Raw genomic sequence first — 22,604 nt, 5'->3', positions numbered from 1 at the left:
ACCCCCCTCCTCACCCCCCTCCCTCACCCTCTCTCACCCCCCTCCCTCACCCTCTCTCACCCCCCTCCCTCACCCTCTCTCACCCCCCTCCCTCACCCTCTCTCACCCCCCTCCCTCACCCTCTCTCACCCCCCTCCCTCACCCCCCTCCTCACCCCCCTCCCTCACCCTCTCTCACCCCCCTCCCTCACCCTCTCTCACCCCCTCCCTCACCCCCCTCCTCACCCCCCTCCCTCACCCCCCTCCTCACCCCCCTCCCTCACCCTCTCTCACCCCCCTCCCTCACCCTCTCTCACCCCCCTCCCTCACCCTCTCTCACCCCCCTCCCTCACCCTCTCTCACCCCCCTCCCTCACCCTCTCTCACCCCCCTCCCTCACCCTCCCCCTCCTCACCCCCCTCCCTCACCCTCTCTCACCCCCCTCCCTCACCCTCTCTCACCCCCCTCCCTCACCCTCTCTCACCCCCCTCCTCACCCCCCTCCTCACCCCCCTCCCTCACCCCCCTCCTCACCCCCCTCCCTCACCCTCTCTCACCCCCCTCCCTCACCCCCCTCCTCACCCCCCTCCCTCACCCTCTCTCACCCCCCTCCCTCACCCTCTCTCACTCTCCCTCCTCCCCCGCCCATCTCTCTCTCCCTCTCTCTACCTACCTGGCTACGGCCGCCAGTTGCTCTTTGCCGCGGAGTCTCTGCCGCTGATGCCGGACTTCGGCCTCGGCGGGACTTTCCTCTTCCCCCGAGCCCTGCAGCTGCTCAGCGGCGAAGATACGGGAGTAAATAAGGCGGCATAACTCCCCGGGGCCGAGTGAGAGCAGCACTATGCCCCGCACCATGATGGCGGCGGGAGGGACAGGGAGAGCCTGCTGCATCCTGGGATCTGTAGTTCCTCACCCAGGGTGCCTTGCGGGACCCTAAGGCATCATGGCACATGTAGTTCCTAGAGTGGGGCTACATTGGACTACACTGCGGTGCATTCTGGTCCTTAGGACAGCAGGAGCTGGAAAGCATCTCCCCCTGGTGCTGGCACCAGGAACAGGTAAGCTGCAGGGAAGTGGTGGGAGAGTCACCAATGGACATTGCAACTGATAGGACACCTCATTCTCTGCAGCTTTGACAATATAGACAAAGGAAGTTCGGTCCATCATAGAAAGTTGAAAAAAAAGGAAGCATAAAAACTGGAATCGTGGAAGTATTGAGAACCGCGAGGAGCTTAAAGAACTTCCAAAGTACGTAGACAGGGTGGTGGAATGGGCAGACAAGTGGCAGATGAAATCTAATGCAGAGAAATTTCAGTGATTCATTTTGGTAGAAGGGATGGAGTGAGACAATATAAAAAGAGTATAATGGGAAGAGGGAATTAGTTTTATATCTGCATAAATCAGTGAATGTAGGGCAGGTTGAGAGCGCAGTTTAAAAAAAGCATATAGCATCTGAGAATTCATTATTAGGGGCATAGAGTACAAGAGCATGGAAGCTAAATTAAACTTTTATAAAACACTGCTTTGGCCTCAACTGGAGTATTGTGTCCTGTTCTGCATGCTACACTTTGGGAAGGAAATGAAGACATTAGAGAGGGATTGGCCTGCAACCTGAGGAGGCCAGTGCACCACAGCCCCTGGAATCTGGGAGCAGTGAGGCAATCATCGCACCCCAGCTCCAGGAAGCCGGGAACAGCAACACCCCAGAGGGGGTGAGTTTTGGAGAAGCTTCTCCAGCAAAGGTCATCTCAAAACTCGCTCGCTACGTGAACCTCCAGATGCCACCTGAGCAGAACACTGCCAAGGAGATCTACCTCAGCCCATCCAAAGTGAAGGAATTTGAGCTCACTACGGGTATGAAGGAGCAGACTAAAGGTCTGGGACTCTCAGAGACAGTGGGTTTGGTAGGAGAATAAATGCTTTAAAATGGGTTTAAAGATTGTATCCATAAATGTGCGTAGCATTAAATCTACTACGCGATGTGTTGCGACCTTGGACTACCTAGCCAAGGTCAAAGCTGACCTGTTGTTTCTGCAGGAGTGTGCGATACCGCACCTCAGCTCCTACAGGCAATGGTCACGATGGTGGTCCCATGGGCCATCGATCTGGTCGGGCGGAAATGACTCTCGTTCCTCCGGCCTGGGTATTCTGCTGCGGGGAGGCAACTTCACCGTCTCCGAGGTTAAGGAGGTGGTGGGCGGGCGACTCCTCGTAGCAGACGTAATGTACAAGAACGCTCCACTCCGGTTAATTAACGTGTATGGCCCGGCACAAGGGGCTGAGCGGCTGGAGGTTTTTCAGCAGCTCCCACTGCTGCTGGCGACCTCCAGGCCGGTCATTCTGGGCGGTGACTTCAACTGCATCATCGATGCGGCTGGACGATCCAGCAGGGCCGGCAGCAGATTGGACGCTACGTCCAGATCCCTGATGGAAACAGTTAAGGATGCCAAGCTGCACGACGTCTTCAGCAACCCTGCAGACGGAGCGCAGTGTAGATACACCTGGTCGCGGCCAGACGGGTCCATTCGTTCCAGGATAGACTTCCTGTTTGTGTCCCGTGCATTCACAGTCAGATCCACCGACGTCAAGCCGGTGTTCTTCTCTGACCACTGCCTCCTACTGGCGGACTGCCACTTGGAGAAGGACCTGAGGGTGGGCAGGGGGGCATGGAAGCTAAATGTGCAACTGCTGACCCCAGAGAACATTGAGGAGCTCAAGAGGGATTACAAAGGTTGGAGAACCGTGAAACCCCTCTTTGAGTCCCTGACACACTGGTGGGAAGCGATCAAGGGAAGCATCAAGAGGTTTTTCATCCTCAAAGGCACCCAGAAAGCTAGAAAGGAACAGAGGGAAATGTCCCGACTCCAGAAAAACATGCAGAATCTGCTCCGGCTGCAGTCGATGGGGGTCGATGTCAAGGAGGAGCTCCAAGAGGTGAAGAGCCAGCAAGCCTCACACTTTGCCTCGGAGGCCTCCAAGATCATCTTCCGTTCCAGAGTCCGCTCCGTGGAGCAGGATGAGACGTGCTCACGTTTCTTCTTCCAAAAGGTACACAGAGAGAGCTCTGTGATCAGCAGCCTGAAGGAAGAAGACGGCTCAGTAAAGTCATCACGGTCCGACATTTTGAGGATCAGCAAATCCTTTTATGCCGGATTGTATGACATGAAGCCCACGGACAGCATGGCCTCCCAGTCCTTCCTGTCCTCTATCACGGAGGTCTTAGACCACAGTACGCGGGAGAGCCTGGACAAACCGCTAACTCCTGATGAACTGACTAAGGCCCTTGAGTCCTTCGAGAAGACTAAAACTCCCGGAAGCGACGGCTTGCCGGCGGAGTTGTATTCGGCGCTGTGGGACTTGATCGGCCCAGACCTGCTAGGAGTGTACGAGAGTATGCTCCTGGCCGGTAGTATGTCAGAATCCATGAGGAAAGGCATCATCACCCTCATCTACAAGCACAAGGGGGAAAGGGAGGAAATTAGAAATTGGCGACCCATTTCACTGTTAAATGTGGACTATAAGATTCTGTCCAAGGTCATCGCCAATCGGGTCAAATCCGCTCTGGAATTGGTGATTCACCCTGACCAGACCTGCTCTGTGCCAGGCAGGAAGATCTCTGACAGCCTGGCGCTGCTCAGGGATACGATTGCCTATGTACAGGACAGGGGTGTGGATACCTGCCTCATCAGCTTGGATCAGGAGAAGGCCTTTGACAGAATATCGCACACCTACATGGGGGATGTGCACTCCAAAATGGGGTTTGGGGAGGGAATTCGAAATTGGATCCAACTGCTCTACACTAACATCAGTAGCGCAGTCTCAATCAATGGGTGGGAAACAGATAGCTTTCCGATTAAATCTGGAGTCAGGCAGGGCTGTCCTCTCTCGCCTGTCCTTTTCGTGTGTTGCATAGAACCCTTTGCCGAGTCCATCAGGAAGGATCCGGGCATAAGAGGAGTGACGATCCCAGGCAGTGGAGGCACTCAGGTAAAAGCCTCCCTGTACATGGACGACGTCGCCGTCTTCTGCTCGGATCCGCTGTCGGTGCGCAGACTGATGCACATCTGCGACCAGTTCGAACTGGCCTCGGGAGCCAAGGTAAATCGTGGGAAGAGCGAGGCCATGTTCTTTGGGAACTGGGCTGACCGATCCTTTGTCCCCTTCACTGTCAGGGCTGACGGCCTGAAGGTGCTGGGGATATGGTTCGGAGGGACCAGGGCATGCGTTAGAAACTGGAAGGAGCGAGTGGCTATGGTGAAAAGGAAACTGGGCATGTGGGAGCGACGCTCCCTCTCCATTGCGGGTAAGAACCTGGTCATCAGGTGTGAGGCACTCTCGCTGTTGCTGTACATGGCGCAGGTCTGGCCCATTCCAGACTCCTGCGCGATGGCGATCACTCGAGCCATCTTCCGCTTTATCTGGAGGTCGAAAATGGATCGTGTCCGCAGGGACGCGATGTACAAGCCTCTAGATAAAGGGGGAAAAAACGTGCCCAACATCGACCTCATACTGATGGCCACCTTTGTGTGTGGCTGCATCAAACGGTGCGTAGACCCTCAGTACGCAAACACCAAGTGTCACTACGTACTGAGGTTCTACCTGTCCCCGGTGTTGCGAAGGATGGGTCTGGCCACGCTGCCGCGGAACGCTCCAAGTAGTTGGACCGTGCCGTACCACCTGTCCCTGGTGGAAAAATTTATGCAGAGAAACACCTTTGACCACAAGTCCATCAGGCAGTGGTCAGCACGTAACGTCCTAGAGGCCCTGAGGGAAAAGGAGAGGGTGGACCCTGTGGGATGGTTCCCCGAGCAGACTGTCAAAGTCATTTGGCAGAATGCCTCATTGCCAGAACTTTCCAACAAGCACCAAGACGTAGCTTGGCTGGTGGTGAGAAAGGCCCTCCCCGTCAGATCCTTCCTACATGCCAGGAGTCTCACCCCCTCTGCACATTGCCCTCGAGGTGGCTGTGGTGGGGAAGAGACCGTTGTTCACCTCCTTGTGGATTGTGCCTTTGCAAAGAAAGTCTGGAGAGAGATGCAGTGGTTGCTGTCGAGGTTCATCCCGAGCAGTTCTGTGACACAGGACTCTGTGCTCTATGGGCTGTTCCCAGGGACACACACCGAGACAAACATCAACTGCAGCTGGAGGATCATCAACTCGGTGAAAGACGCGCTTTGGTCTGCCCGAAACTTGTTGGTCTTCCAGCACAAAGAGTTGTCCCCGACCGATTGTTGCGGACTGGCACAATCCAAAGTCCAGGACTACGTGCTGAGGGACGCACTAAAGCTTGGGGCAGTTGCCGCAAAGGCGCAATGGGGAAGGGTCGCTGTCTAAGACCTTTCTGCCACAGCGCACCGAGAGACTGGGAACTGTTTAGAGCCCCTCGGGCTGTACAGCTCAAAATGAAAGGCTGTAAATGATTGTAATATTGTTTGTACTGATGCACCTGGTGATACATTTTGTAAAAGTTTAACCTGGATTGTACCCTTGTAATGGTGTTTTTGAAATGGTTTGGAATGTGATTGAAGATATTTTATGAATAAAGTATATTTTTGCAAAAAAAAAATGTGAGATAGTGGATCACACCTTTGTGTGTGGCTGCATCAAGCGGTGCGTAGACCCTCAGTACGCAAACACCAAGTGTCACTACGTGCTGAGGTTCTACCTGTCCCCGGTGTTGCGAAGGATGGGTCTGGCCACGCTGCCGCGGAACGCTCCAAGTAGTTGGACCGTGCCGTACCACCTGTCCCTGGTGGAAAAATTTATGCAGAAAAACACCTTTGACCACAAGTCCATCAGGCAGTGGTCAGCACGTAACGTCCTAGAGGCCCTGAGGGAAAAGGAGAGGGTGGACCCTGTGGGATGGTTCCCCGAGCAGACTGTCAAAGTCATTTGGCAGAATGCCTCATCGCCAGAACTTTCCAACAAGCACCAAGACGTAGCTTGGCTGGTGGTGAGAAAGGCCCTCCCCGTCAGATCCTTCCTACACGCCAGGAGTCTCACCCCCTCTGCACGTTGCCCTCGAGGTGGCTGTGGTGGGGAAGAGACCGTTGTTCACCTCCTTGTGGATTGTGCCTTTGCAAAGAAAGTCTGGAGGGTGATGCAGTGGTTGCTGTCGAGGTTCATCCCGAGCAGTTCTGTGACACAGGACTCTGTGCTCTACGGGCTGTTCCCAGGGACACACACCGAGACAAACATCAACTGCAGCTGGAGGATCATCAACTCGGTGAAAGACGCGCTTTGGTCTGCCCGAAACTTGTTGGTCTTCCAGCACAAAGAGTTGTCCCCGACCGATTGTTGCGGACTGGCACAATCCAAAGTCCAGGACTACGTGCTGAGGGACGCACTAAAGCTTGGGGCAGCTGCCGCAAAGGCGCAATGGGGAAGGGTCGCTGTCTAAGACCTTTCTGCCACAGCGCACCGAGAGACTGGGAACTGTTTAGAGCCCCTCGGGCTGTACAGCTCAAAATGAAAGGCTGTAAATGATTGTAATATTGTTTGTACTGATGCACCTGGTGATACATTTTGTAAAAGTTTAACCTGGATTGTACCCTTGTAATGGTGTTTTTGAAATGGTTTGGAATGTGATCGAAGATATTTTATGAATAAAGTATATTTTTGCAAAAAAAAAAAAATGCGAGATAGTGGATCCTGTCAGGTGGTTCCCTGAGAAGACTGTCAGTCATTTGGCAGGATGCCTCATCACCAGAACTTTGAAACAAGCACCTAGGCCTAGCTTGACTGGTGGTGAGAAAGGCCCTTCTCATCAGACCCTTTTGACGCACCCAGAGTCTTAACCCCTCCGCACGTTGCCCTTCAGATGGCTGTGGTGAGGGAAGAGAACATTGTCCACCTCCTTCTGGAATGCGTCTTTGCAAAGAAGGTCTGGAAACAACTGCAGTGGATTTTGTCAAGGCTCATCCCGAGCACCCGTGCCTACGGGCTGTTCTCAGGGATACACACCAAGACAAACATCAACTGCTGCTGGAAAACCATCAACTCAATAAAAGACTCTCTTTGGTCTGCCCGAAATTTGCTGGCTTTCCAGCGTAGAGTTGTTCTCGATCAAGTGTGGCAGACTGACACATTCCAAGGCTCAGGACTACGTGCTGAGGGACTCACTAAAGCTTGGGGCAGCCGCCGCAGAGGCACAGTGGGGAAAGTCCGCTTGTAAGACCTTTCAGAGAGTACACTGAGGGGCTGGAAACTGTAGAACCCCTTGGGCTGTATGCCTGACAAGGAATGTATGCTGTGAACATTAAGAGTATTGAAATTTTGTATTGAGGCACCTCAGAGTTTTATTGTAATTTCTGTAATTAAGTCAAAACATTTTGTAATGTACTTCTACAAATTATGAATAAAGTATACTAAAACAAAAATGGACATCAAGGCCAGCAGCAGATTCAGATAAGCTCCCCAATTTATAAAGCACGTCAAGTGAAATCGCAATAGGAGAACACGCTTTAATTGGGGCATATCTGTATTGAGTCTGGAAATGATTGTCTTAATGGCAGATGGGTAGAAGAACTAAGTGATTTCAGGGTTTAGGCAAGAGGTGCAGGGGAATGAGGAGCAACATTTTTATACAGCAAGTGACAATGACCTGCAACATACTGCCTACAAGGGTGGTGGAAGTGGAGACAATGATTTCAGAAGGAAATTGGATGGGCACTTGAGGGAAATAAACCTGGAGGGCTACAAGAGAGTGTGTAGGAATGGGGCTGATTAGATTGTTCAACAGCGAATGGCCGAATGCCTCCCGATCTGTACCTTTATAACTCTATGGCCTAGGGGGAAAGCATTGGTAGACTTAGAAGTAGGTCGTCTTTGAAATGGTCTGGTTCAGCCTGAGACAGTGGCCAGGAGGCGTCAGGGAAGAGAGTTTGAGGTGGGGGCCAAAAATGAGACCTTCAGTATTCCAAAGTTAATACTGGCCCTTGACTGAAGGTTGGGAGTACATAATCTAGGTTGACCTGCTCAATAATTATCAGTCATTCAGCACTTAAAACAGATGATTGAGTCATTTATTTTGTTGCATGGTGGAATGCTTTGTCTAAAATGGCTGACATGTTTCTCTACATCAGTGACTACAAGTAGTTCAATGACTGTACAACACTTGGGACATTGAGGTCATGGACAAAGGGAGAAAGGTATTGGAGAAGGAAGTAAAGTACAAAGCAGTCAAAACAAATACAACAAAACAAATCAGGTGCATCGGCTAAAGCACTAACGTTGTTTCGCGCTCCTCAGATGCTGCCACACTGGAGTATTTCCAGAATTTCCTGATTTAAGTAAAAAAAAATGTTCATGATTTTGGTCAGGGCTGTGTGTGTGTGTGTGTGTGTGTGTGTGTGTGTCTTTTTAAATAAAAGAGACAGAAGGCCAATTGGAGAGATTCAAACATTTTCAGGAGTTGGGTACAGACCTAAGAGATAGAACACAAAGGGAATGTGGAGATGGATTGGTAGCTGGTAAGGATGGTGCATCATTAAAATTCCTGTTTTTTTGTGCTCGCTGCCTCTATTTATAAAGCCCAGAATACTATATGGTTTGTCTCCAGCATTTATTTGCTCTCCTCATTCTTCTTCCCAACCTTATTTTTTGGCATTAGATTTAATCTGTCTGGTGTCTGACCATTCCGCCACCATGTCCATGTGCTCAAAGTCACCGTTTACCATCGCTTCCCAGTTTCATGGTTTCTGCAAATCTGGAAGTTGTGCCCTGTAACCACGTATCCACATTATTATTGCACATCAAAAACAGTGGGCCTATTACTGAACCCAAGGAGCACCCCTTTACAGATCCCACCTATGTGAAAAAAAGTACCACTCAGGAGCACGAAGCGGAGAGCTTTTTGGTCAGTAATTGTGAGGGTATAAATACACACTGCTGGTATGATGTATTGCCAGTGAAGGCGAACTACAGGCCACATTCTCCCACACAGCCAGTTGACTTTGGATGGATGTTCAACATTGAAATGCTTGATGTCAACACAAGATGCCTTAAAAGGAAAGTCTTACTTCTGTGGTGTTAATTCTGCTGACATCCCTTTCATCAAAATTAGTCTTAAGATTTGGAATCACGCTCAAGGATTTTGACAAGCGTAGGTTTACATTTCTAGGAAAACCTACAATCAGGTTCCGGATGAACATGCAGGCCTTTCAAGCAAATGAGCCATGTGCAGGAATGTACAAGAAAGCAGGCACATCTATACAAATTCTATCTGGGATGGATAGCTTCATTCACTTGGAATGAAGTAGGAATGACAACATGCCATCTTGTAAGACGATGTGCCGTGGTCGTCAACTGTGTTACTTAGACTGGGCGATTGTGCAACACCTCTGTTCAGTCTGCAAGCATAACCTGAGCTTTTGGGGTCCTGTTGTCTTAACTATCCACATTGCTCTGGCTGTATTGTACTGTTCCGGTGAGGCTCAATGCCAGCTCAAGGAACAGCAGCTCAAAAGGCACTTTACAGCCTTCTAGACTCAATATGGTGTTAACAATTTCAGACCATAATCTGTGCCCATTTTGGTTTTTCTTCATTTTACTTCCAAAGAGCAACATACCTGCTTTAGGCAGGTCTTTTATTTCTTTCCTTGCCCCATCACCATTCCATTTGGCCCCGTCATTCAAATCGGTCATTTTTGACCCTATCACAGGTCTTTTTGTTCTTATCCCACCCATCCCTTAAGCAAAACCTTTTTACATTTCTCAGAGCTGGGAAAAAAGTTAACGGTTACAACCCTGAAACATCAACTGTTTCCCTCTGTGCCAACGCTGCCTAAGCTGCAGAGTATTTCCAGCATTGCTTTTGTTTCCAATTTCCAGCATTCACAATATGCTGCTTTCCAATATTGTGTTCAGCATTGCTTGCTGAGGCAAGTAAAGGCTGTAGCTGTTATTATATATTGATTTCAGCATCGTGAAAGATTGGGGTGGGGGAGTGGTGGCGGTAGGGAGCAGTGTGGAAGGCAGTTTGGCTGTGAGAGTTGGGTATAAAAAGGGTAAGATGCTAGATGCACGCATTTGTAATGGGAGGCTATGGGGGAAGTTGGATTTACAAGTAAATAGGTTGGGTTTTAAAAATTTGCAGTACAAGATAAATAGGAACTTGGACTTTTCAGCTGTTGAATTTCAAAGGGCAGTTTACCAAGGTTTCATAAGTAAACAAGGTTATTAAAATTTTATTTGACCCAAAAGTAGAGGCAATAGGAAAACATGAAAGATTTTTATATTTGGAAAAATTGAGTTAAAAGTGGTGTTTGAAAACAATGGAACCTAAGGTGAATGGGGGAAAAAGATGTTAGGGAAAGATGTTTAGTCGAGTGGCTGGGGTGGGGGTTGTGGGGGGAGAAAGAAGAGAGGGAGGATGTTCTGAGACCAGCTGTGCTGAGAGAAGATGTGACATTGGAACCAGCCATCCTATAGGACCAGAAAAGTCTTGTTTAGGAAGCAGGTTGTTTTTGGACTTTCTTGCATGTCCACAGCAGAGTAGGATTCGAGTTGTTGTATAGTAATACCTTTATTAAAGTAACAGTGGTTTTTGCCTTGAGACAATATTACTGGAGTTTTATGGTTAAAAATCTATAAGTAGTTTCCTTGTGTTGTGACCAAGTAGGGTTTTTTGGAGATTTTTTTTAAAACTGTGTAACTTTAATCTTGTGTTTGTTATTCTTCTTGTTAATAAATCTTTTAATTTTAAAATCCTTATGATGTTACTGGGATTCTTTGCTCCTGGGATCAGTATTTTGAAAACAAGGGGAAAAAAAACTATTAAAAAAATGTTATCAGTAAGGCAAGTTTTGTTTTTGATTTCCAGCATCTGCGGTTTTTTGCTTTTTTCTCTCTTGGGATTTGGCTTGCTCAGCAAGCGTCAGCTGTGGTTGTAACACTATGTGATAGGTGGTGGTATGACAACAGCCTAGACCACAACATCTGACGCTTAAAGTTAATCCAAGCTCTTCACAGGCAACAGTTTGTCCATTTGCCACTGAAGGTGTTTCTCAGTAAGGAATGCTAACACAGTATAGTCAGTGCAGAGCAACTGAGATGGCACAACTTGGTCTTGGGTCTCAGATGAAAAAAGGCTACAGCCTGGTCAGTTCTCATAAGTAAGGCACCCTGTGTAGATGACCTGAAGGCATATGACAGTAGCAGCAGAAAGAATATAAACAAAATATCAGTGTCAGAACAAAACCCTGTCTGACCTCACTTAAGGTCACAGTGGCTTCTGATGCTGCACCATAAATCACCTTACCAATCATGTTGTCATGGAAAGGTCACATTGACTCCTTGCTAAAGCTGATCAATTTTCTCCAGCAGCTTAAAAAATGGGCCTCTACTCGCATGGTCAAAATGCCTCAGCAAGATTGAAGGCAGCAATATTTAGTAATCTCCCTTGTTCACGACATTTCTCTTGTAGCCGCCAGACTGAAGACTGTCAATTGTAGATCTAGTTCTGAAGCCACACAGATTCAGGGTAGATGTGTTCAGCTAGGATTGGCACTCATACCAATACAGTTGGGTTTATCTGCCAACTGCTGTCACCTATGTTGCGTTAACACACTGCAGCAAAACTGGAGTGTCCTCTCTGGAACACAAGTCTGGAGGACATTTATGGAGTCCCTGGGCTGCCCAAATGTGAGGATACCCTTCTTGACCTCCTCAGTTGAGTCTAAAGGTATGGTTTTAGGCTCCACTTTTACTCCCTTGGTCTTCAACTCTCCAGAAGGTATCCACAAGACAGTGGACCTATTTGTCCATTACTGGAACTTTGGTTCCTAAGTGCCAGGGTGTATCTACATGTCAATGGGCCTGCACACTGCATGTCTGGGAGGACAAAGCTCGTCAGTTCCTCTGAAGCTTTAGCTTGAGGCTGCAAGGAACCCAGTTTCCATGTATCACCACAAGGCACAGCTCAGGACTTGCTGATGGAGAGGCTGTGTATTAACAGTGAGACTTACACTCCTGGTTCTTTTTGCATTGCTAGCTAGTGGTGTAGGCTGAAAACAGGAAGCAACTAGGACAGAAAAGCAGAAAACAAACCAACACTTGGTTCACAAACACTTCACAAATTGGAAGCATCACATCGACCTGTTAGACACAATGAAGTAAACAATTACAGTAATTACATATGCTTGTTACCTCAATATTAAAATTAGGTTTCTGCTTCAAAGTAGTGGTCCTGCAGTTTGGAAACTGCACGAGAAATGTGTGCGAAATCAATGACAGAAAAAAAATGCATTAGATTTTCTATCTGTAGCCATTTATTTCCCTGCACGGAAGACAGTTTGGCTAAAGTACATCTCTACAGCAAACAATTAAACCACACTTTCATTATTACAGCCACATTGCAAAATAAGCATTACACCATACCAACTCCATACCCTTCTCCTCACTCATTCATTTCACACGGTTCACAATTCACACTGTTCACAATTGTCAATCTCTAAAGGCAGTAATGACCATTATTGTTTTCGCAAGCCTGTGGATCTTTGAACATAAATAGTGTGTTGATCATTTTAGGCAGTATACAGATTGGTCTAAAATCTAAACTGGGTAGAAAATTTAAATCTTGAAATATTCAAAAAGGCACAAGTTTAGGGCAAAATTGGCCAAGTATCAGGCTTATATACATTACGGGCAGAGTAATAAGTTGATCCATAAATAGGTAGAAAAACTGTGGTTTGCTGAAATGTACAAATGCTAGGATGCTCCTATAGGTTCAAATGTGGAGTGTTGGAACTAGAACTTCAAGATCGGCAGGTTAACAAGCTAAATGGCTCAACTTTCAGGATTGCATATATGGATTTCACAATTTTTCATCTCTATTAGCAATGATAAAAATTGACTAGGCCACTGTATAAGTGGGAATCAGGCTATCAGGAATCCTTTTGAAGTCAGGTTAAGAAAATATCCCTTTCCATTAGCAGCACAAAGTTGTGCTGTACTTGCCTTATGATTTATCTAGGCTCCCACAGAAGTTAGACATGCCCCATTTAATTTAAAGGGGGGGGGGGTGGAGGGAAAGAGGAGGAGGGAGAACTGGGAAGGGATACTTTTTAATCAAGGGAAGGGCTACCCTGTTCAAGGTCCATTCAAGATCAGGAAAAACCTTGGTGACATTTTCTAAAGGTTGTATGAACAAAAAAAAGAGTAACAGGTACACATCCTGAAATGGTCAGAGTCAAGTCCTGGAGCCAGTGCACATCATGCCATAAACTCCCCCACTCCCCAAATAACCTGCAATGTATCGAATAAAGCCAAAACTTCCCAAGGCTTTCCTTCCACTTAGTCACCAGTCTCACATTTTACCACTAAATCTTTTCTCTAACATAGTATATGGAAAGAATGTAACATTTTAAAATAACTTTTAAGATATGAAAATGATGAAAATTCATAAAGGATGATTGAATTATCCAGGAACAGGTAAAATCCTATAACAGATCCATGGTTCACCTTGGCCCTGGAATAGCAAGTAAAAATGTTCTTTACCATTTAAAAACTTGCAAAGTGTGCACACCTACTGCTTAGCAAATCTTGTGTTAAACTAGAACTTGTATGCAAAACTCCTGCATACATTAACTCATTCACCTGATTGAAAGGAAATGCCAAGCACAATGCGGACTGCACAAATAGAAAAATGTTGGCAATGTTTCGCTTTGGTTCTTATAATACTGAATGCAAAATATGTGTTTCAAAATGTGTTTACTCCACGTGCAGTTCAGAACTGGGCTCCCAATCCAAATGTTAAGTGCTGTGAAGATGCTGTTAATGTAGCAAGACTCAGTGGTTTTAATATAGCTTGGCAATCAGATAAATTAAACCACCTGTGTGCTAGACACAAATTTAAGAAGTTTTTTTTTTTAAAATATGGAATAGGTTGGTATGTATTAAAAGATGAACAGAACAGACCTCTTGAGCTACAGTCCAGGAGTCTCGAGCGAAAACTAGACTGATTACTTCAAACTATTAACAAAAATTAAAAAGTCGTTACTTCCAATTCACATTAGGAACTGGAAGTAAATTAGCAGTGATCTTAAATCATACATTTTTTAAAAAAACTCAAGGCCAAATATTTGTGGGCACTGCAGCCTCAGGGCAGATTTACATGATGGAAGATCACAAGCAGTTGATACAGAAACTCATTCACCCCCTTCCTTTTTCTCCTGAAAGGTCATTATTCATGCAATTAGCCAGTCTGTTGAGAAAGCTCAAAAATCTCCGGTAATATTATAAACCCTCAGTAAGCACCAGAATTAACAGTGCACCAATAAATCACAAAATGTACACGATGGTTACAGAACAGCCATCTAGAAACCCATTAGGTTAAACCAACCTTTATACAGCAGTTTCCATCAATACTGGCTTTATACTCAAGTGGCCATTGAGGAAGTCATCTACTCCATACTAGGCACAAGTTTTTAAAGAAGTTATTGAATCTGTGGTCCTGTCCACATGTCACTAGTTTAGCAGTATTTAGAACAGGTAATGGAACACTAAGCTGTTGTTGAAAGTCACTGCATTCCAAGTAACTGCAGTATCCACTGCCAACCAATGATCCAAGGCATTAATGTATAGCATCATGGAACCAGCCCAGGATTCAAAGAAAAGCCTGCCACCCATCACAAAAAGACAACGTCCTCACAACTTCTTCAGCCGGCTGTACATGTCCCTCTTGCTTCGTTCACCTGCCCACGTCCTGCTCTTAAAACGGAATTTCCTAAGATCCTCTTTGAAATCTTCATGATTCATTGGGCGGTAACTCTGTGGCTCGCAGTACAGCTAAAGAGAATAGAAAAAGCATTGTTGTAGCTTTTGGTCATGTTCACAGATCTAAAGACAGAGCCTCAAGGTTCTCTTTGCATAGAAGCAAAAGTGACAAAACATTGTCCTGGAACAGATCATGGTCAATCGCACTTTTGCCACCTCTGGGCTCAAGGTAGAGGAGATAAGTAGTGGTTAAGTATGCCAATATTTTTTAAATTAGTAAAATGTAATATTATGTAATATATAGTAACTACAACAGATGCAGTAATAAACTCTGGCAGCCATCTCAAGGTGCTAGATCATGTAGGATCTTAGATTCAAAGCTCATGCAAATTACAAAGTCCATGGATTCTTCAAAAGAAAAAACAGCTAGTCATCTTCGACTTGGATTACAAACCCTGCCATTTCATATGTTTGAAAACATGGTAAAAGCTCAAACTATCCAACTGACTTAAAAAGTAGTACAGAGTAGGCCAATATTCCTATTTCTACCTCGAGTCAGGGGCATGGGCCATTATAGTGGCTAGAAGATAACCCTTACTTTAAACTTAGGGAAGAATTCCTTGTATCCACCCTTCAGGATGTACAGCTCTGGGTAGTGCAATTTTGGGTAGTCTGTGCCATTCACCTCTCGATCCTTTTCTCGTAGGAAACGGCACCTGGGAAAAGATAAGTTATATCAAGCGATTTAGTATTTGCCTTCAATATGAAAAAATGCACAGAAGTGTTTAAGCTTACATCCCAATGACATGTCACTAGTTGCTTCAGACTTCACCTTGATTAAAGGCCAATTGCCTTATACCTATTTTGCTCACAAGTAGTACTCAATTTTAATCATGCAAATATTTTGTCCTACTACAAAGCTGTAGCAACTCCCAAGCCCCTGATGTGATCTAGTCAGCCAGTGCGGTTACTATAGGTGAAGACCAACTCAAGTTCTCAATTCAGAATGTGGGGATTTTCTTTCAGGTGTTGGCCTTCTTGGGAAGAATGTAAATGCTTGTCTGGATTGTGCTAACAACCAAATCCCATCTACAACCAATACCAGATGTGTTAAACCTTGAGCAGTTTAATCACTTTCCATAAACATACCTGAGGGTTCAATGACACAAGCACATGCCCCCACCATCCCACCTCACTAGCATAGCACATGATTGCCAGAGATCAGTTGGGCCATAGAGTCCATGCAACTTGCTTCTAGGACACCAACATGCCCTGTTTATGAATGAGCTCATCACGTGCAGGGAACCGAGTCTCAATGGTCTGCTTCATCACCCAATATACATGTAAAAGGTGCAAACCATGCTTTATCTTCAAACTAACACTAGAAAGCACCTTATAACTAGTGCAAAGGTACAACAAAAAAAAAGAGTTCTAATGAAAGGTCACCAACCTGAAACATTAACTGTTTTACTTCCCACATATGCTGCCTAGCCTGCTGTGTTTTTCTGATTTGCAGCATCTGCAGTATTTTGCTTTTGCACAGTAAAGCATATGGAATAATGGTCAGGCCCTCTAGGGGGCTGAAATCTAAGGGGTGGCAGTAGTGCTTCATTTGTACAGAACTGTGGTCAGATCCCAACTGAAGTGCTGGTGTTATGGACACCAGCTCAAGACACTGACCTCAGAGGGGCACAGTGCAGATTCACCTGAATGGTACCAAGGCTTAAACCATAACAGGTTGTGTAACTATTCTATAAATTTAGAAGCTTGAAGAGCAATCTGGTTGAGGCATTTAAGATGCTAAAAGGGTCTATGAAGTAGATACCTGAAAGACTATTTTCTCTAGTGGAAAATCCAGAACACGGGTTTAATTCTTAAAATTAGAGCTAATGAAAAATGAAACCAAGCAGCACTTTTTCTACAAAAGCATAATGGGAATCTAGAGGTCAGCACATTTAACAGACTGATTTAATCAAAATTTAAGACAGGTTCATACATTTTCCTTAGGCAAGGGATATGGAACAAAAGGCAGGTAAAGGTCTGCCATGATCCAAATGAAAGGCAGAACAGAAGACACTGAATGGATTAGATTACTATATACAGGTTATAATACAGGTCATAATATAGAGTTTAAAATTAATGTACCATATATTCATTTGCTGTCAAGAGCCCCCAAGTCAAGCCCACAAAGCAATACAAAATTGAAAAATCAAGTTGTCACAGGTAAACAACTGGCTGAATTTAGATACCTAATTGTTTTTTCCCCCCTACACCCTTTAACAGCCCAAGTTCTAAGTTAATGCACACTTAACTGTGGGAAGTCAAATTCCTCTAACTATTTGAGGTTTACTACTAACTGTACAAAGTTACACTTACATTCGTGGAGCCCGCTCAGATGAGAATTCGCAGTGGAAAATAATAATCACTCGCTTAGCCTCATCAACTGGAACAATGGGTTTCTTCAGTAGAAAATTCTCCACCTCATCTTCCATGTGCAAATTAAGAGCACCCTTAAGGCAAATGGACAATCAGATAAAGTTTGGGCTCCTGAGGTTAAGTGTGCTAGATGTGCGGCTTTATCACATTTAAAAAACAAAACAATGAATAGCATGCCACCTTGTTCTTTCCCCTTGGCAAAGAAGATTGGCCAACAACTGAACCTTCAATAAGTGAGAAAAATTAATAGCTTCGTGATACAGGCATGGATGGCATCTCATGGTGCAAACCAAAACTTTTTGATAGACAAAAATCCACCTCAAAGATTCCCTAATGGATTAGCACACAAGGACATTACCCACAGTAGCACCAAGCAGAAGATTACTGCTTCAATTTCCAAGTCAGTGCTAAACCAAGATACAGCTAAGTTGCATTTAGTCTTTTGTTCAGGGGATGGACAGCATAGGGAGGGGGGAAAGAGATCAGTTTTCAGACACTTGCTGCAAAAGTGCAAGGATTGCAATGCCTTAGATGGGATGTCTTTTGTTAAAGTCAGCAACAGGTGAAGTAATGAATGCCTACCCAACCCCACAAAACTAACCTGCTGAGAAAGTTGCATTGTACAGCAGAAGCCCCTTCAGTTTGTATACTTTACTACTGCTCGGGCAAAGTTCTGACATAGCACTCGGAAAGCCAGCAGATTCATTGGGACATCAATATGCAGTACTTTGACAATTAACATACAAACTTACTTTAATGTGTCCTCCTTCATACTCGTATGGATATCGGCAATCAAAGAGCAGGAACTGTTCGACAAATCTATCAAATGTCCCATTTACCAATTGAATTACCTGAAATGCATTAGGGAAAGAAATCATCACTTTCACCATTCATAAAAGGCAAGAGTTTCAGCATTGCACTATAAAAGCGGCAGAATCAATGTATTCCAAATCTTCATGAATTTGTCAGCCCTGTCTGCACTCAGGCCCCAGCCAGGGTGACACTTCAGTGCCAGACTGGAGGAGTGTTCCTGATGAGGCCTGAGGCTGCCCAGTATCAGACAGTAGATCCAGTAGCACTAATCAGAGCAAAAAAGTTCTCTTGAAGAACATTCTTCATGAAATTGAAAGCTCCTCAAATCAGTGAAATTCTATAGAGCTTAAACAATAGATTCAATTGAGATTTTACTTGCTTTGTCACTAGAAACCCACGAGTAAACATTTTCCTGTGTCTACTTAAACTGAAGAATCTCCAACTCAATCCAATTTTAAAACTGGGTTGTGTTGAGTCCAGCGCTAGCGTCATGTACTGGCAGATAGAATTCAGATGCATTATTGCAGTAAAAACACAGCTTATGGATATCTTCCTCAAGGATCCTGTATTAATAATGCTACGTAGAATTTGACAAAACAAACCAATTTAATCTGACTATAAAGTAGTAACAAGTAGTCAGCCATGTGTGTGACAATTTTAGTTCCACAATGCTTAAAAAAAAACTGCTACCTTCTACACCTTCAGCAAGAAGTGTTTGTAACTACTTACCATCTCTGCAGTTATATATTGTAACTCTTGGTGTCTTCCTTCTACAGTAGGTAAAATATATGGCTGTAGAGTGCAAATTCACAAATTGAGTACAGGAGACATGCAAGTTACAAGGATACAATGTGCCACTGTGTATTCAGATTGCCTAGTCTCTGGTACTAGAAATTACTTGATTAATTCCCTCCAATCCTTATAAAGCTCTGAACCCAAAGTAGGGCAATGGTACATTGGGAATCTGAGTTTACATCCAAATGTTGATCTAGTCTAATAAACAGAACTAGAAAATGCTAGTTTGGTTCTGATTTACAATTCTAAAAAGCATCCAATGCTCAACTACATAAATAAAAAAAAGAGAATGAATGAACTACCTTGTATCAACACCATTCACATCCTCAAGACATTGCACAAAGTAATTCACTGGCTACAAGTTACTTTACGGGTCATTAGAGGTGTAATGAAGGTAAATGGGGAAATTTGCACACAGCAAGGTCCCACAAACAGCAAGCATAAAATGTATGGTAACAACTAGGTTATAAAACTGGCTTGAAAGTCAAGGCTAGAGGGGCTGAAGATTCTGCATAGCAAAATCCTGGACAGCAAAAGATGCATGCAAGTTCAAAATTCATACAACTTTGTTCTGCCCCCAGAAATGAGATCATCCTGCAAAGTGCAGCTACTTAACCAAAAAGTAATTGAGAGAGTTAGCAGAGCTTAACCACTAGTTGACATGTGGTTTCAGAAGCTCCAAAGCAGATGCCAGCCCTGCAAACAAAGATCAGCAGAGATCATGCCTCACTACCGGCAAGAAATAATGTCATGTGGGACACCTGTGGCAGGCTTCGCCTAACCAGGATTGGCTTGTTCAGCCAAAGTGCAGATGATCTCATCTGACCTCAGTTCTGAGGCTGCATTCCCATCATCTGATGGAAGAATGCCAACTGTAGTTGGGACGGCAAAGGTACAGAGGAAACGTTTGTTCATGACTAATTTGCAAGTTCAAGTAGAGACACAGATGAAGACGGGCATGGTGGGCCCTACAGTTAAGTGGCCCGGTGACAATTTGTTTAGACACATGCCAACAAGACTATCCCAGTAAGCAAATCAAAAATCAGAAAAATTGTAAGCAGCCTGTTCATCAGTAGTACAAGTTCATTTAAGTGTGTGGCTACATGAAAAATACACAAAAAATAAAGGCCTGCACCACCAAAAAAAGCCTGCATTATGACATCAACATCTAGGTTCAGGTATCAAGTGATAGCAAGCTCAAAGCCAGAAATTTGAACATGTTCACAGTATTGGCTTACCCAAAAGGGAAAAATGTCTGACTAATTTTCTAATCTTGCCAACACTGTTTATGACAATGTACAGCATTAATAACTTTAGTACAACCACAATGACATTTAACACGGTGAAATGTCAGCCCGTGAGCATATAATCTGGCTTTCCCAGCATTAGAACAGGAGGTTACTTGCGGTTAACCGCAAGACTAACTTCAAAAAGGTCACTAGCCACTAGTAGGTGTGACAATTCCACTTGAGAGCTCCACTGCATGATGCGTTCAAGATCATTGCATTAATTAAAAAAAATAGTTGCTCTGAAGTCCTCTTGAAAGCTTTATGGTTAACAAGCTAGCCTCACTTCCAATTACATTTTACACCCAAACATCACAAAAGCAACACATTAAGTCAACATTGCAGGTCCCTTATGAAACTTAAGTCACACAGGTTTGATCCACCATCTATTTTAGATCAAGTGGCTCAGAGCAAGTCTGTTATATTTATGGTCTTGAACTGTGCAGGGTGGGAAACAATAGAACCAAGCTCAGTTGTGATGCCCTTGCACAAATAATCTACAAAATCTAATGTCCTTTAGGAAAAGAAATCTGGTATCCTTGCCTGATCTGGCTTACTTAGGACTTCAGACCCACAGCAATGCGGCTGACTTTTAACTGCCCTCCGAAATGACCTTGTATGTCACTCAGTTCAAGGGACAATTAGGGATGGGCAACCAGCACTGGCCTTGGCAATGACATCCACATCCCATGGGTTTTTTTTCCTTTATTCTATCTGCGGTCAAGATGTAGGCTGGTCTTTTGGTAGATACCATGTGTGTAAAATTCTATGCACTGCCACAAAATAGCAGGAAAAAAATTACAAGCCATTTGAACCAATGTACTTTTCAGGCTGCTAACACTATCACCTTCAACATTTACACTCTCCACCACTGGACAGTGGCAGCAGCATATATCATGTGCAGTAACTCACCAAGGCTCCTTTGACAGCACCTTCCAAACCACAACCTCTACCACTTAGAAGGACAAGGGCAGCAGATGCATAGGAACACCACCACCCACAAGCTCCCCTCAAGGCCACACCCCACCCTGACTTGGAACTATATTACTGCTCCTTCACTGTCTTTGGGTCAAAATCCAGGAACTCCTTTCCTAACAGTACTATGGATGTACCAACACAACATGGACTGCAGCAGTTCAAGGAGACAGCTCACCATCCCGTTTAAAGGAATGAGAAATAAATGCTGGCACTGTCAGTGATGCCCACATCCCATGAAAGAATATAAGCAGAGGCCACATCAGCGTTTAGATTGGTTTAAGGGGGTGTGAAAAAAAGGGCAGGCACATGACTTGACATGAGGATTACTAGTGTGAAAAATAAATATCAACACTGACTAAACACAGCCTGCATCCATGTAAAAGGTGAAGATGTCAGAACACCAGTACTGGGTTAGAGACAAACAGCCTCCAGGAGGAGAAGCCTAGCTATGTAATGACTCCTCAATGTGGGGTCAGTACAGGTTGGACTCCACTTGTCAAGGCTCCTAACCAAGTGAGCAGCAGTGGCCAAATATGGCCCCAAACATCTGTAGTCAAGGATTGTGCATCAGGCTCACCCCCCCAGTCAAGCCCTGTGTTGTTCTGTGAAGGTTTCATAAATTCTAAACATCTGTTAGCATCAGCAACAGGAGATACTGATCCAATTCAACTTTTGCACTTTAAAAGCACCATCAATACAGATTTCACAAAACAAACAAGGGTCCAGGAAGGAGAAATTCCACAAATCTAGGAAGGGGAGAAAAGTTTGTAAAAACTCCATACCTTTGTAAAATCTCCAATCATGTGTCTGCAGTCATCAAATTGGAGCACTTTCTCAATTTCAGCATCACAGAAAGACTTGGACCGCAATAGAGAACGCTGCTTCTAGATAGGTACAGGAGAAAGTCAGCTCAGTTTAGGGATGGACAGTTTGTCTAGGTTCAGTGATGGTACTAATCCATTACTGCCAAACTACTGAAATGTAGTCACAAGTGCAAAAAGCAACTGGGCATTCTACCAGATAATCAACAAACTAATTTCTCCAACTTCACTAGGGGCAAAATAGTGTTTAAACCTAGTAGCAATGAGAAAGTGGGGCATCAAATAAAATGGGAACAAAATGGCAGGATGGAGCAGATTAGGGGGGTAAAAGAAAAGGCAGAAGAGGAAGAATGGATTGTTCAATAAATACAACAGCACTGAGTTTCAAGCAAGTCACATGGGAGTCTAGCTTCAATGGCACTGTGCAGAGAAAACAGCATCGACTGCTCAAGGCATGGAACTTGCCAATTTACTGTAGGTGTTTCTCTTAACTGGAACAAGAATGCCAAAGTCCCTTTGGACATCAACACTTCCCAATCTCTCATCTGAGAAATACTCTACATTTCCGCTTGTCATACCAAAGTGGATAACTTCACATTTTCCCACATTATACTTTAACTGCCATGTTCTTGCCCACTCACTTCACCTGCCTAAATCTCCCTGAAGCATCTTTGTATCCTCCTCAACTCTCATTCCCATTTAGTTTTGTGCCATCAGCAACTTCAAACTATTACATTTGGTCTCCACACGCAAACCATTGATATGGATTGTGAATAGCTGGGGC

General features: G+C 44.9%; 1 protein-coding gene across 1 annotated transcript in view; it reads right to left on the bottom strand.

Annotated features, from left to right (window-relative positions):
- Positions 1-12,222: 12,222 nt before the first annotated feature.
- Positions 12,223-22,604, bottom strand: part of cdc25b (cell division cycle 25B) — a 32,051-nt gene continuing 21,669 nt past the window's right edge. The window contains exons 11-16 of the mRNA XM_078537303.1: positions 21,782-21,883; positions 18,670-18,732; positions 17,880-17,978; positions 17,068-17,201; positions 15,290-15,407; positions 12,223-14,763 (exon numbers count right to left, since the gene is read on the bottom strand). Of these exons, the coding sequence (XP_078393429.1) occupies positions 14,623-14,763; positions 15,290-15,407; positions 17,068-17,201; positions 17,880-17,978; positions 18,670-18,732; positions 21,782-21,883 (657 nt within the window). The 3' untranslated portion in view covers positions 12,223-14,622. The remainder of the gene's footprint in view (positions 14,764-15,289; positions 15,408-17,067; positions 17,202-17,879; positions 17,979-18,669; positions 18,733-21,781; positions 21,884-22,604) is intronic.

Source organism: Cetorhinus maximus, unplaced genomic scaffold (genome assembly GCF_964194155.1).
Source record: "Cetorhinus maximus unplaced genomic scaffold, sCetMax3.hap1.1 HAP1_SCAFFOLD_2149, whole genome shotgun sequence".
NCBI lineage: Eukaryota > Metazoa > Chordata > Chondrichthyes > Lamniformes > Cetorhinidae > Cetorhinus > Cetorhinus maximus.
The sequence above is the reverse complement of the archived record's forward strand: the minus strand, read 5'-3'. Positions and strand labels throughout refer to the sequence as shown.